Source organism: Hippoglossus stenolepis, chromosome 18 (assembly GCF_022539355.2).
Source record: "Hippoglossus stenolepis isolate QCI-W04-F060 chromosome 18, HSTE1.2, whole genome shotgun sequence".
Taxonomy (NCBI): Eukaryota; Metazoa; Chordata; class Actinopteri; order Pleuronectiformes; family Pleuronectidae; genus Hippoglossus; species Hippoglossus stenolepis.
Genome location: NC_061500.1, coordinates 3,267,868 through 3,284,210, shown reverse-complemented (window position 1 = coordinate 3,284,210; position 16,343 = coordinate 3,267,868). Strand labels below are relative to the sequence as shown.

The 16,343-nt window shown below is 41.8% G+C and overlaps 1 protein-coding gene and 1 pseudogene across 1 annotated transcript; both read right to left on the bottom strand.

Moving 5' to 3' along the window:
- Positions 1 to 2,716: 2,716 nt before the first annotated feature.
- On the bottom strand, positions 2,717 to 11,671 carry LOC118125493 (annotated as a pseudogene).
- Positions 11,672 to 15,373: 3,702 nt separating this feature from the next.
- On the bottom strand, positions 15,374 to 15,795 carry LOC118125491 (phospholipase A2-like). Its single transcript, XM_047344538.1, has 2 exons — positions 15,656 to 15,795; positions 15,374 to 15,563 (listed from the first exon to the last, which is right to left on the bottom strand). The coding sequence occupies exons 1-2, from the start codon at positions 15,793 to 15,795 to the stop codon at positions 15,374 to 15,376; spliced, it is 330 nt and encodes a 109-aa protein (XP_047200494.1).
- Positions 15,796 to 16,343: the final 548 nt, after the last annotated feature.

Below are 16,343 nucleotides of genomic sequence, written 5' to 3'. Positions count from 1 at the left end.
AGTTTTGATGCAAAACCGGGAGATTAATACATGAGTGGAAGTTGGTTGTTCTCATCCAGGTTTCAGGAAGCATTACTAAAAAGTAATGTATGTACGCTTGTATTCCACTTAATCGAGTGAAGTCAATGGCTAAAAAAGCTGCTATTTGTTTCTTTTCTTTTTCCTTTTCAGATAAAAAAAGGTTTTTATATTTTCAACTTTATATATAATCATATAAAGCAAAGAAAATAAATCAATGGTTTGGTTGTTGCACCTCCTTCAGTCACTCCATTTCTCTGTTTTACTACTAATTCCATGAGTCCTCTCCTCAGTCTTTCTGAGTAAAGCTCATTTCTCCCACTTTTCTTCCAACTCTGTAGTCTTGAGGCTGTTTGTCAATTTCATGTTTTAAACATTTCAGAAGTCAGCTGTCTGGTTCATCAGAGATTAGGCTGGAAACAACCTAACGCCTTTTCTAAATAAACTGTGTTGATTGAAGCTGACAACACACACGACTCAAACTGCAAACGGATGTGAACTGTAATCTTTAATACAAATATCTCTCAAAATGGAAAATGTGCACGCACCAGCATGATTCAAAGGCTCAACAACACATTTCATTTAATGACACAGCAATTTATCTGAATGTCGAGCATCTTCTCATCAATAAATCATCACCACGTCGATTCTGAGACAACAGCAGCTGCATTTAAAAAACAAAGACACCTTTTCGCAGAAGATCTTCTTTTTGTTCATGGCTGTTACACCCAGACACCAACATGTGACAAATACATATTGATGTTTCAAGTCATAATTTCAGTCCTTCAAATCATTAACAATACAAACATCTTGACAGCAACTCCTCAGTAACGCAGCTCTCACACATACGAGGCTTCAACAGAAGTGTTTCCTAATCGCTTGGACTGTGGCGAGTGCGTTGCCAAACTGCGTTGTGGTTGTGGTTTTGTTGTGTCACTGTGTTTGAGCTGCGTGTCGAGATAAGCTCAACTTTTTTAACACCAGCCGATCAAATCGCATCTTAACAAACACTCAAGAGCAGGCGCCAGCCAATCACACGAATGCAAATACAATTTTCAGCCTGACATCAAACATCTCAAGGAGGCGGAGGCAGAGTGTGAACCTGGTGAATGTTGCTTGTGAAATGTATTTCCGGGACTTCCCTTTAGCATTGCACGGGCAGCTAGCATGGAGCGCCAGCACAAAGGCCAGCTACCCGCGGTGCCTTGCGGTGACACTGATTGGTTATCTTAATGACAGATCATGCCAGCACTCAGTGTCAGGCACGTCCACCGTAAGCTGCTGAAGCAACACGTGCAGGTGGTGGAGCGCTGCTCAGCAGCAGTTCCAGTCTGTTACACGATCCTGAGCCGCTTCCTTGTCAGTTTTGTGGTTCTTCAAGCTGTTCATCCGGTCACTTGGTCACAATGATGTGTTTCATTTATGTCATCTTTTCCATTTACTTTAACTCTTCATCTCAACTCTCACTTTATAGAAACTGGTTTGCAACTTAATATAAGTCAAAATCAAAATGATGCCATATTGACTGAGAGCAGGGATAAACTATACGGTGTGACCATCGACTGTAAATAAAGATGGCCGACTTGACACCTTTCCCGAAGTGGCACCAAACTGTCTTGGTTACCCCCTGGCATGGATGCAGCAGTACAGCAACTGCACCTAGACTAAAAAGTCAATGTGCATGCTCAATATGTTTTCTTAAGATGGTTTCAATTATTTTACAAAATGTATGTTCAAGTGTTTGCAAAACAGAAGGAAGTGGGAGACGCGTCATCCATTTGTATACACAGTCATTGGGCGCTTGACTTCTGAATTAGCGCACTGTGTTTACACTGTGTAAATTAAGGAGGAATATCAGTGGTATATCAAGTGCGCCAAAACTGCAGAGAGATGATCAAAATGGGACGTGGATGCATAAGTATTATACATTATAGTAATGTATGTATTATTCTTCCGATACATTGTCGCGTCAGAAGTGAACGCGTTGTACTGATCAGGATACATACACTGTGTACATTCTACACAAAAATAAATGTTTAATATCGTAGTGCAAAGGTTATTTTAGCATCCATGATAACATAAAATTTGCTCTTGGTTTTGGTCTCAACTATTGCCTTGGTCCAACTAGCAATGTGTCAGACACTTGACTGAAATGGCAATCGACCACAACACTGCAACTATATTAAGATGACATCATCAACCAAGGTAAAAAATTATATATACAACTGAATTCTTCACAAATAATACAAAAACTCGATAAATTCACACACACAGAAACTGAATCATTTTTTAATATTCTTTATTGAGTACTGCAAGAATTTGTATAATTTGATAAAGTGCCAATATTAAAGTCTACAGTCTGTAAACTACTTTCTGCAAGCAAGGGAAGAAAGAGCTAGATGAGAGCGCCCTCTACTGGAAACTCGAGTTAGGATTATACCCTGAACAACCAGCATCAGTTAATGAGAAATTCAGATCTACTGGTGTTTCTGTCAGGATACAGATCCACAGCTGACAATAGAGATGCAGCACAAAGAAAGAAGGAGAAAAGAAACCATGACCTTGTGAATGTGACAGTACAAAGTCAGTGGGGAGTATTTCAATGAGCGACGAAACAAGCTGCTGCCGGGCCCTGAGAGCTCAGTGATGGTGGTCGGTGTGGGACTGGATCCTGCCTTCGATTAACTGCAGAGGTCTTCTACTGACATTGGTCGCTGGGCAGTCGCTTGTGCTCGGGTTATAAGGCTCTGGCGAAACACTCGGCGGCCTTCCTGTCACACTCGCAGATGAACATCTCACATGCGTTGTTGTTCTCTGAGGAGGAGAAATTGCACAAGGTGGTTAGGAGGTTATTTCTTCTTGTTTAATAACCTCACGCTCTTGTCGTCTCGGTGCACTCACTGTTACAGGTGAGTGTCTTGCTTGCTTTGTCACAGCTGTAGGAGTACATCTTGGTGTAAGGGTTGTGGAAGAATGACCAGCATTCGTTGAGCTGCATATGTCACTGCAATAATTTGTCGCGGCACTTGGCAGCACCTGCAGGTTTGACAACACAAGTGTTCAGACAGGGCGAAGAGGTGTTTTTATGTCATGGTAGCACTGAACTGAGAGAGTGAATGAATCAAGACCTGTCCAGATCGTCCACAGGCGTGCCACCGCCGCCCTTTCCACAGTAGCAGCCATAGTCAGCGTAGTCAATAATCGGCCGGCTGTCGGGCATCTCGCACCGGATCTGGATCCAGAACTGGTTGAGTGCCCTTTCGTGGCGAGACAGGGCTGGACCACAGCAAGCTGGAAATATGAGAAATCTGGTTATACAGGACTAGAAGGAGCATCAACCGCCGCACATGCAGATGAATCAGAAATACTTTATTTATCCACAAGGGAGATGGGGGGTGAAGCTTTTGTAGTTGTACCACTCACAGAGAGGCCGGGCGGCCAAGAGAAACAGGTGAGTTCGAGGGTGTTCATCCTGGTAGCCAAGACCTTCAGACACAGATCCAGCTCAGAGTTCAGGTCCTCTTTATATATCGAGCATCAGAGATTCAAACACCAACCAACATTCGCGAGAAAAACTCCAACGTGTTTAACTTTTCTGTGAAGTCATAGTTCAGCAGCTCAGTGACCACACAGCGATGTTAACTGAGGTGAGAGGGAGGATTCACAGTGTGGCCCTTTCTACTCTTCATTTGTAAAAGTGTTATTTCTTACAGTGGCCATTGTATTGTGCTGTATTATAACTAATGAAAAAGAGACAATTAAAAATACAATTATATATTTAATAAAATAAAGTGGGTTTCTTCATCTTAACGACATATTTTGTTCTTCCTTCCTCCTCTCGTCTTCCATCCTTGTTTTTTCAAAAACAATATCCATTTTCCGTTTCCTCTTCCATCTCATATCAAATATTTGAGTTACAATTTCCCATCTCCAGTTAATAAACGTCATTATTTACTTTCTTCCATTCGTTCCATACTTCTCATTTTGTTGAGAGAGGCTGCGACATTATACAGAGAAATAATTACTGCAAAGAGGTTTGCACTGAAAAACAACGTCTATTAAGTTAATTCCAGTTTTGATGCAAAACCGGGAGATTAATACATGAGTGTGGCTGGTTGTTCTCATCCAGGTTTCATAGGAAATATTACGAAAAAGTAATGTATGTACGTTTGTATTCCACTTAATCGTGAGTGAAGTCATTAAAAAAAGCTGCGTTACTCTGTTTCTTTTCTTTTTCCTTTTCAGATAAAAAGGTTTTTATATTTTCAACTTTTATATATAATCATATAAAGCAAAGAAATAAATCAATGGTTTGGTTGCTGCACCTCCTTCAGTCACCCATCTCCTGTTTTCATCACTAATTCCATGAGTCCTCTCCTCAGTCTTTCTGAGTAAAGCTCATTTCTCCCACTTTTCTTCCAACTCTCTCTTGTAGTCTGAGGCTGTTTGTCAATTTCATGTTTTAAACATTTCAGAAGCCGCTGTCTGGTTCATCAGAGATTAGTTGAAACAACTCATCGCCTTTTCTAAATAAACTGTGTTGATTGAAGCTGACAACACACACGACTCAAACTGCAAACGGATGTGAACTGTAATCTTTAATACAAATATCTCTCAAAATGGAAAATGTGCACGCACCAGCATGATTCAAAGGCTCAACAACACATTTCATTTAATGACACAGCAATTTATCTGAATGTCGAGCATCTTCTCATCAATAAATCATCACCACGTCGATTCTGAGACAACAGCTTACAAAAACAAAGACACTGCAGAAGATCTTCTTTTGTTCACGGCTGAAATACACTCCAGACAATTAACATGACAAATACATATTGATGTTTCAAGTCATAATTTCAGTCCTTCAAATCATTAACAATACAAACATCTTGACAGCAACTCCTCAGTAACGCAGCTCTCACACATACGAGGCTTCAACAGAAATGTTTCCTGATCGCTTGGACTGTGGCGAGTGCGTTGCCAAACTGCGTTGTGGTTGTGGTTTTGTTGTGTCACTGTGTTTGAGCTGCGTGTCGAGATAAGCTCAACTTTTTAACACCAGCCGATCAAATCGCATCTTAACAAACACCAAGAGCGAAAGCAGCTGGTCACACAAATGCAAATACAATTTTCAGCCTGACATCAAACATCTCAAGGAGGCGGGAGGCAGAGTGTGAACCTGGTGAATGTTGTTGTGAAATGTATTTCCTGACTTCCTTTAGCATTGCACGGGCAGCTAGCATGGAGCGTTAGCACAAAGGCCAGCCACCCGCGTGCCCCGAGCAGGACACTGTGATTGGTTATCTTAATGATGACTATGCTGTATCAGTGTCAGGCACGTCCACCGTAAAGCGCTGAAGCAACACGTGTGTGTGAGCGCTGCTCAGCAGCAGTTCCAGTCTGTTACACGATCCTGAGCCGTTCCTTTGTCAGTTTTGTGTAGGTTCTTCAAGCCAACGTCCACATTTGGTCACAATGATGTGTTTCCATTTATGTCATCTTTTCCATTTACTTTTAACTCTTCATCTCAACTCTCACTTTATAGAAACTGGTATTGCAACTAAATAGTGTCAAAATCAAAATTATGCCATATTGACTGAGAGCAGGGATAAACTACATGGTGTGACCATCGACTGTAAATAAAGATGGCCGACTTGACACCTTTCCCGAAGTGGCACCAAACTGTCTTGGTTACCCCCTGGTGGCTGGATGCAGTATAGGTCATAAACTGCACCTAGACTAAACAGTCAATGTGCATGCTCAATATGTTTCTTTAAGATGCTCTAATTATTTTACAAAATGTATGTTCAAGTGTTTCTCTGCAAAACAGAAGGAAGTGGAGACGCGCTATCCATTTGTATACACAGTCATTGTGTTTGACTCTGAATTAGCGCACTGTGTTTACACTGTGTAAATTAAGGAGGATATCAGTGGTATATCAGTGCGCTGCACGTAGAGATGAACAAAATGTATGTGGATGCATAAGTATTATACATTATAGTAATGTATTATTCTTCCGATACATTGTCGTGCCATAAGTGTGAACCTTGTACCTGATCAGGATACACACACTGTGTGTACATTCTACACAAAAAGAAATGCTTACTAAATGAGTGCAGTTATTTTAAAGTTAATTCATGATAACATAATAATTTGCTCTTGGTTTTGGTCTCAACCCACGCCGGCCTTGGTCCAAACTAGCAATGTGCTCAGACACTTGATCAAATGCAACTGACCACAACACTGCAACTATATCAAGATGACATCATCAACCAAGGTAAAAAATAATATATACAACTGAATACTTCACAAATAATACAAAAACTCTAAAAGTTCATTCACTCACAAATGGAATCATTTTTTTTATCTTCTTTTATTGAGTACCTACATTTGTATAATTTGATAAAGTGCCACATTAGTCTACAGTCTGTAAACTACTTTCTGTAAGCAAGGAAGAAAGAGCTAGATGAGAGCGCCCTCTACTGAAACTTGAGTTAGATTATACCCGTGAATAACTAGCATCAGTTAATGAGAGATGCAGATCTACTGGTGTTTCTTGTCAGGATACAGATCCACAGCTGACAATAGATGCAGCACAAAGAAAGAAGGAGAAAAGAAAACCATGACCTTGTGAATGTGACAGTACAAAGTCAGTGTGAGTATTTCAATGAGCTGATGAAACAGTTGCCGCCGCCTCCTGGAGAGCTCAGTGATGGGTGTGTCGTGTGACTGGATCCTGGCCTTCGATTAACTGCAGAGGTCTTCTACTGACATTGGTCAGCTGGGCAGTCGCTTGTGCTCAAGCGTAAGGCTCTTGGCGAAACACTGCGGCTCTGTCACACTCGCAGATGAACATCTCACATGCTGTTGTTCTCTCTGAGGAGGAGAAATTGTACAAGGTGGTTAGGAGGTTATTTCTTCTCTTTTAATAACCTCACGCTCTTTGTCGCTCCCGGTGCACTCACTTTTACAGGTGAGTGTCTTGTTTGCTTTGTCACAGCTGTAGGAGTACATCTTGTGTAAGGGTTGTGGAAGAATGACCAGCATTCGCTGGAGCTGCATGGCGTCACCGTAATATCGGTCAGCACTTGGCAGCACCTTGCAGGTTTGACAACACAAGTGTTCAGACAGGGCGAAGAGGTGTTTTTATGTCATGGTAGCACTGAACTGAGAGTGAATGAATCATCACCTGTCCAGATCGCTCACAGGCGTGCCAGAGCCGCCTCTTCCCACAGTAGCAGCCGTAGTCACCGTGAGCGTCGAAATTCGGCCAGCTGTCGGGCATCATGCACAGGATCACGTCCTGAACTGGTTGGAGCGCCTGTCAGCAGGTAGACAGGGCTGAAGCACAACAAGGTGTGGGAAGGGATGAGGATTCTGGTTATACAGGACTAGAAGGAGCACTCAACCACAGACATGCAGATGAATCAGAAATACTGTATTTATCCAGAAGGGAGATGGGGGTGAAGCTTTCTGTGAAGATGTACTACTCTACAGAGAGGCCGGGCGGTCAAGAGAAACAAAGTTCGAGGGTGTTCATCCTGAGAGTCAAGACCTTCAGACACAGATCCAGCTCAAAGTTCAGGTCCTCCTTTATATATCGAGCATCAGGTCTGTGGGGCTCGCCTGTCACCTGTTCATACGATAGGTCGCACTTCTCACAGTGAACAGGATCTGGGATTCAAACACGAACCAACATTCGTGAGAAAACTCTAATCACTCTTAAGTTTTCTGTGAAGTCATAGTTCAGCAGCTCAGTGACCACACAGCGATGTTAACTGAGGTGAGAGAGAGGATTCACAGTGTGGCCCTTTCTACTCTTCATTAGTAAAAGTGTGATTTTTAACAGTGGCCAGTGTATTGTGCTGTATTATAACTAAAGAAAAAGAGACATTTATAAATAAAATTATATATATAATAAAATAAAGTGGGTTTCTTCATCTTAAAGTTATATTTTGTTCTTCCTTCCTCCTACTCGCTCTTCCATCCTTGTTTTTCAAAAGCAATATCCATTTTCCGCTTCTCTTCCATCTCATATCAATATTTGGATACAATTTCCCATCTCCAAGAAAAGGTCACTTTTTCAATATACTGAACGGAAACTTCTCATTTTGTTGAGAGAGGCTGCGACATTATACAGAGAAATAAGTATTGCAAAGAGGTTTGCACTGAAAAACAATCGTCTATTAAGTTATTAATTCCAGTTTGCTGCAATCGAGATTAATACACGAGTGTGGCTGGTTGCTCATCCAGGTTTCATATGGTTATTACGAAAAAGTAATGTATGTATCGCTTGTATTCCACTTAATCGTGAGTCAAGTCATTAAAAAAGCTATGCTACTCTTGTTTCTTTTCTTTTTCCTTTCAGATAAAAAAGGTTTTATATTTTCAACTTTTATATATAATCATATAAAGCAAAGAAATAAATCAATGGTTTGGTTGCTGCACCTCCTTCCAGTCACTCCATTCTCTGTTTTCATCACTAATTCCATGAGTCCTCTCCTCAGTCTTTCTGAGTAAAGCCATTTCACTTTTCTTCCAACTCTCTCTGTAGTCTGAGGCTGTTTGTCAATTTCATGTTTTAAACATTTCCAGAAGCCGCTGTCTGGTTCATCAGAAATTAGTTGAAAACAATCCATCACCTTTTTGCAAATAAATATGTTTTGATTGAAGCTGACAACACACATGACTCAAAACTGCACACGGATTCGAACTGTAACAGGATCTTTAATACAACAAAATAGAAAAAATGTGCACGCACCAGCACGATTCAAAGGCCTTTACGCAGAAGATCGCCTTTGTTCACGGTTGTTACACCCAGACACCAACATGTGACAACATATTGATGTTTCAAGTCATAATTTCAGTCCTCTAGACTATTAACCAGGGGTAGAACTCAGATTATCAAAGAGCCGCTTTGCCCCTCTTCCCCCAAATCAAATTTGTCTGGAGCCGCAAAACATATTTGATAACACAGTTTATAACGCTGATATATAGTTATACTATATATATTAAAACTCTAGTTTGTTGCATTTATGAAATTATAGAACGACAATAAAGAAAACTGTTGACATTTTATTGCTATTTTTAACTGTTACAACAAAGGAAAACACCAACTCTTATGAAGAGGAGAAGAAAATACTGGCAATGTGAAGGCCTTACTGGAAATAAATTAAACACAGAACCATGCAGGCCTATTTGAGTCCTCCCCATATTTGTGGGAAATGTATGAAATAAGAAGTAGTCCACTGAAACAAATAAAAGATATAGCTAGCTCATAGCTAAAAAGATATTTTAGTTGACGAAGTATTAAAACAAAAAGTGAGAGCAGGTCAGACTGGAGGCGGACACATGACTGAAGCTCGGTACAAACCAGCTGCAGCTTCTGCTCTGATCTAGAAGCTGCGGCGCTGATCTCTGAGCAGCTGAGACCAGAGAGACTCGGTGTTTTCACTGTTTCCACTGATAAGAAGCAGCCGGTAGTATTGTGACGAGCGTGGGTGGGCGGGCCTGCTCTGTGGGTCTAGGAGCACACGCACACACACACACACACACGCACGCACACCCGCTCCTGGTATTTCATGCTGGCCTGATACGATGATTTAATAAAAATGAACGTGACGTTCACTCACGTTCATCATATGAAAACTGATTCGTTAAGTTCACCGTTCAACACTGCACAGGGAGCCGCTGCAGAGGGGCTGAAGAGCCGCGGGTTGCCGACCCCTGACCTAGAGACTAAACACTCAATGTGCATGCTCAATATGTTTTTCTGAAAGATGGTTTCAATTATTTTACAAAATGTATGTTCAAGTGTTTCTCTGCAAAACAGAAGGAAGTGGAGACGCGTCATCCATTTGTATACACAGTCATTGCGCTTGACTCTGAATTAGCCGCACTGTGTTTACACTGTGTAAATTAAGGAGGATATCAGTGGTATATCATGCTGGCCAAAACTGCAGAGATGATCAAATAGTATGTGTACGCATTTAGTATTATACATTATAGTAATGTATTTATTATTCTTCCGATACATTGTCGCGGCCGTAAGTGTGAACCTTGTACCTGATCAGGATACATACACTGCGTGTACATTCTACACAAAAAGAAATGTTGCCATCGTAGTGCAGTTATTTTAAAGTTGAACAAGTTAATTCATGATAACATAATAATTTGCCTGTTTGGTCTCAACTACGCTGCCTTGGTCCAAACTAGCAATGTGCTCGACACTTGACTGAAATGGCAACGACCACAACACTGCAACTATATTAAGATGATATCATCAACTAAGGTAAAATAATATATACAACTGAATATTTATAAATAATACAAAAACTCTATAAATTAATCACTCACAAACGGAATCATTTTTTTATCTTCTTTATTGAGTACTGCAAGCATTTGTGTTAATTTGATAAAGTGCCAATATTAAAGTCTACAGTCTGTAAACTACTTTCTGCAAGCAAGGGAAGAAAGAGTTAGATGAGAGCGCCTCTACTGGAAACTTGAGTTAGGATTATACCTGTGAACAACCAGCATCAGTTAAATGAGAGAGATGGTGATCTACTAAAAGTTTCTTGTCAGGATACAGATCCACAGCTAACAATAGAGATGCAGCACAAAGAAAGAAGGAGAAAGAAAACCATGACCTGTGAATGTGACAGTACAAAGTCAGTGGGAGTATTTCAATGAGCGGACGAAACAGCTGCTGCCGCTCCTGAGAGCTCAGTGATGGGTGTGTCGGGTGTGGGACTGGATCCTGCATTGGATAAACTGCAGAGGTCTTCTACTGATATTTGTTTTTGGGCAGGTGCTTGTTCTGGGGTTATGAGTTTCATTTGGCGAAACACTCAAGCGGCCTTCCTGTCACACTACAGATGAACATCTCACATGCTTGTTTTTCTCTGAGGAGGAGAAAGTGCACAAGGTATTAGAGGTTATTACTTCTTCTTTCTTTAATAACCTCACGCCTCAAATGCCCGGGTGCACTCACCGCCACAGGTGATCGTCTTGCTCGCTTTGTCACAGATGTAGGAGTACAAATTGATGTAAGGGTTGTCGAAGAAGGACGTGCATTCCTTGAGATTCTCGGCTTCACCGTAACAGTTGTCGTGCACTTGGCAGCACCTGCAGGTTTGACAACACAAGTGTTCAGACAGGGCGAAAAGATGTTTTTATGTCATGGTAGCACTGAGCTGAGAGAGTGAATGAATCACGACCTGTCAAGATCGTCCACAGGCGTGCCACCGCCGCCCTTTCCACAGTAGCAGCCGTAGTCAGCGTAGTCGAAAATCGGCCAGCTTTTGGGCATCGTGCACAGGATACCTGTCCTGAACTGGATGAGCGCCTTGGGTTTGATAGGTGGGCTTGAAGCACAACAAGCTGGAAGGATGAGAAATCTGGTTACACAGGACTAGAAGGAGCATCAACCGCCGCACATGCAGATGAATCAGAAATACTTTATCCAGAAGGGAGATGGGGGGTGAAGCTTTTTGTGAAGTTGTACTCACCCACAGAGAGGCCGGCGGCCAAGAGAAACAGAGTTCGGAGGGCGTTCATCCTGCGAGTCAAGACCTTCAGACACAGATCCAGCTCAGAGTTCAGGTCCTCTTTATATATCGAGCATCAGGCCTCGGGGGGCCCGCCCCGTCACCTGTTCATACGACAGGTAGTCTGAGGCTGTTTGTCAATTTCATGTTTTAAACATTTCAGAAGCCGCTGTCTGGTTCATCAGAGATTAGTTGAAACAACTCATCGCCTTTTGCAAATAAACAGTGTTTGATTGATGCTGACAACACACATGACTCAAACTGCACACGGATTTGAACTGTAATCTTAATACAAATATCTCTAAATGGAAAATGTGCACGCACTAGCATCGAAATAAAGGCTCAACAACACATTTCATTTAATGACACAGCAATTTATCTGAATGTCGAAAGCATCTTCATCAATAAATCATCACCACGTCGATTCTGGAGACAACAGCAGCGACGGAAAGAAACAAAGAAACCTTTTTCGCAGAAGATCTTCTTGTTCACGGCTGTTACACCCAGACACCCGCCAACATGTGACAAATACATATTGATGTTTCAAGTCATAATTTCAGTCTTTCAGATCATTAACAATACAAACATGTTGACAGCAACTCTCAGTAACGCAGAGCTTCACACATACGAGGCTTCAACAGAAATGTTTCACCTTGGACTGTGGCGAGTGCGCTACAAACTGCGTTTGTGGTTGTGGTTTTGTTGTGTCACTGTGTTTGAGCTGCGTGTCAGAGATAGCCTAACTTTTTTAACACCAGTTTCCATCAAATCGCATCTAACAAACACTCAAGAGCAGGCTTAAACAACCATACGTAATGCAAAATACAATTTTCAGCCTGACATCAAACATCTCAAGGAGGCGGAGGTAGCGCAGAACCTGGTGAATGTTGCTTGTGAAATGTATTTCCCGGGCTAATTTCTTTTTAGCATTGCACGGCAGCTGGCATGGCTGCTAGCACAAAGGCTAGCACTGCAGCTCCCGAAAGCAGGACACTGATTGGTTATCTTAATGATGATCATGCCAGCACTCAGTGTCAGGTACGTCCACCGTGAAAGCGAAGAAGGCCGCAGGTGTGAGTTACTGCTCAGCAGCAGTTCCAGTCTGTTACACGATCCTGAGCCGCTTCCTTTGTCAGTTTTAGGTTCTTCAAGCCAACGTCCGTCACTTGGTCACAATGATGTGTTTCCATTTATGTCATCTTTCCATTTAGCTTACTCATGGGTGCGGGCACCACTAGGTGCGAATACATTGCAGGGCATGCAACAATATTGTTATTCTGTTGTTCTTAAAGTCGCGGGATTCTCAACGTGTTTTCATTTTACAGATAGGACTTATAGTTTTTGAGTACCAAGCATTTGTTTGAGGAGAGTAATTAGAGGTAGAACTTTCTCTGCCCCATTGTCCAGTCAAATTTTCAGAGGACATTTCTTGGAAAGGGGAAGTACTTTTCTAACTTCCGCCGCACAGTCAAATGTTTTGACTCTAACCAATAATGGGGATATCTGCTTGTTCGGCCAAGTGTTGTGACTCTCACGGTGTTTTTATTTCACAGATAGGATTTATAGATTTTGAATGAGAGCATTTTGTTCGAGCGGGGTTCTCCTGAAGTTTAGAATCTCCTACTCTCTCTCCCAAACAGGTGCGGTCATAGTGAGATACACACTCGTGAGGAGGGGGCCAAAGGGGGAAAGGACAGTGGGATCTTATATTAACTATCAAGATTGTGATCAACTCTGTATTTAGTGCAGTGGTAGATCAGTGGGACAGCACTCAGAGGTGGAGAGTTCAAGCCGTGTAAGGCAGAACTCTTAATATTTGCTTTTTCGGCTTCTTTGAGGGGGACTTGAACCTCTTTTTTAAATATACAACTTTCTATGATTTGAACAACAATGTGATTGGCTCTTCATCAGAGCCCAAACCTGAACAGATCTATTATGTGTATGCAGTGATAGTGGGATAGCGCCACCTCATGATCAAGTCTGTCTCTCTCTTAAACCAGCCAGTCTCTCTCTCTCTCTCTCTCTCTCTCTCTCTCTCTCTCTCCCTCTATCTGGGTCTCTCTCTCTCTAAAGCAGCCAGTCGGTCTCTCTCTCAAATGGAAAGAGTCTCTGAGCCAGCAGCAAGCACTAGGGCACCGTATCTGAAATTTCTCGGCAGGAGGAATTGAAGTTCTTCATCTCACCTCTCAGTTTATAGAAACTGGTATTGCAACTAAATAGTACAAAATCAAAATGATGCCATATTGACTTAATTTAATTGTAAATACAGTGCGCTTAATTCAGAGTCAAACACAATGATCGTGTATAAAAATGGATGACGTTGTCTCCACTCTCTTCTGTTTTGCAGAGAAACACTTGAACATACATTTTGTAAAATAATTGAAACCATCTTTAAGAAAAACATATTGAGTATGCACATTGACTTTTTAGTCTAGGTGCAGTTTATGACCTATACTGCATCCAGTCAAATTAGGTAAAATTAAAGACAGTTTGGTGCCACTTAGGAAAGGTGTCAGTTTGCCATCTTTATTTACAGTCTATGGTCACACCTAAGCTGCAAAATCCTGGCCGAGCGAGGCCAATACAGAAGGCAAAGCTGCAGTTCAGTGAGTGGCCACCTGAGGCTGGTTTCAAGAAGGAGTCAATTCTACTGCTCTCATGTTAAAAAAAAAAGCCAGACTTTAGAGCAGAATTAAACCTGTTTCAGCTCTAAGTAAAAAAATGGTTTTAGCTTTCCCACCACAAGTTCCTTCTCCTTCTAAAGGAGCAACCTGAGGGGGTGAATTTTTTTCTAAGGAGGATATCAGTGGTATATCAGTGCATCAAAACTGCAGAGATGATCAAAATGTATGTATACGCATTAGAATTATACATTATAGTAATGTATGTATTATTCTTCCGATACATTGTCGCTATAAGTGAACCTTGTACCTGATCAGGATACATACACTGTGTGTACATTCTACACAAAAATAAAATGTTTACTATCGTAGTGCAGTTATTTTAAAGTTTGTGACCTGCTACCCATGATAACATAATAATTTGCTCTGGTTTTGGTCTCAACTACGTCGTCTTGGTCCAAACTAGCAATGTGCTCGGACACTTGACTGAAATGGCAACGGACCACAACACTGCAACTATATTAAGATGACATCATCAACCAAGGTAAAAAATAATATATACAACTGAATACTTCACAAATAATACAAAAACTCTAAAAGTTCATTCACTCACAAACGGAATCATTTTTTTTATCTTCTTTATTGAGTACTGCAAGCATTTGTATAATTTGATAAAGTGCCAAGGTATTAAAGTCTACAGTCTAAACTACTTGCAAGCAAGGGAAGAAAGAGCTAGATGAGACCGCTCTGGAAACTTGAGTTAGATTATACCTGTGAATAACCAGCATCAGTTAATGAGAGATGCAGATCTACTGGTGTTTCTTGTCAGGATACAGATCCACAGCCAATAACAGAGATGCAGCACAAAGAAAGAAGGAGAAAGAAACCATGACCTTGTGAATGTGACAGTACAAAGTCAGTGTGGGAGTATTTCAATGAGCTGGGACGAAACAATGCTGCTGCCGCCCCAGAGCTCAGTGATGGGGTGTCGTGGTGTGGGACTGGATCCTGCGTCTGATTAACTGCAGAGGTCTTCTAATGACATTGGTCGCTGGGCAGTCGCTTTGTTCTTGGGGTTATAAGGCTACTTGGCCAAAACACTCGCGCCTTCCTGTCACACCCTCCGCAGATGAACATCTCACATTTGTTGTTTTTCTGAGGAGGAGAAAGTGCACAAGGTGGCTATTAGGAGGTTAATTCTTCTTCTTTAATAATCCTCACGCTCTTGTCGCCTCGGTGCACTAACTGTTGGCAGGTGATCGTCTGCTTTTTGTCACAGATGGAGGAGTACATCTTGGTGTAAGGGTTGTGGAAGAAGGACCAGCATTCCTTGAGCTTCTCGGGCATCACCGTAACAGCTTGCTGCACTGCAGCACTCCAGGTTTGACAACACAAGTGTTCAGACAGGGCGAAAATATCTTTTTATGTCATGGTAGCACTGAACTGAGAGAGTGAATGAATCATGACCTGTCCAGCTCGTCCACAGGCGTGCCAGAGCCGCCCAGTCCACAGTAGCAGCCGTAGTCAGCGTAGTCCCAAAGCGGCCAGCTTTTGGGCATCGTGCACAGGATACCTGTCCTGAACTGGATGAGCGACTGGATCTCCATGACCGGATCGCCGTAATTAGACAGGGCTTGATCACAGCAAGGTGGAAGAATGAGAAATCTGGTCATACAGGACTCGAAGGAGCATCAACCGCCGCACATGCAGATGAATCAGAAATACTTTATATATCCACGAGGGAGATGGGGGGTGAAGCTTTTTGTGAAGATGTACTACCTACAGAGGCCGCGGTCAAGAGAAACAGAGTTCTGACGCGCTCATCCTGGGCGAGTCAAGACCTTCAGACAGATCCAGCTCAGAGTTCAGGTCCTCCTTATATATCGAGCATCAGAGATTCAAACACGAACCAACATTCGAGAGAAAAACTCCAACGCGCTTAACTTTTCTGTGAAGTCATAGTTCAGCAGCTCAGTGACCACACAGCGATGTTAACTGAGGTGAGAGAGAGGATTCACAGTGTGGCCCTTTCTACTCTTCATTTGTAAAAGTGTTATTTCTTACAGTGGCCATTGTATTGTGCTGTATTATAACTAATGAAAAAGAGACAATTAAAAATAAATATATATTTAATAAAATAAAGTGGGTTTCTTCA

Excerpts from the sequence above, each read along its gene's own strand:
- LOC118125491 (XM_047344538.1), bottom strand. The coding sequence starts at position 15,795 with ATGGAGATCCAGTCGCTCATCCAGTTCAGGACAGGTATCCTGTGCACG. Across the intron at positions 15,564-15,655 it reads CCTGTGGACGAGCTGGACAG|TGCTGCAGTGCAGCAAGCTG; the intron begins GTCATGATTCAT and ends TCAAACCTGGAG.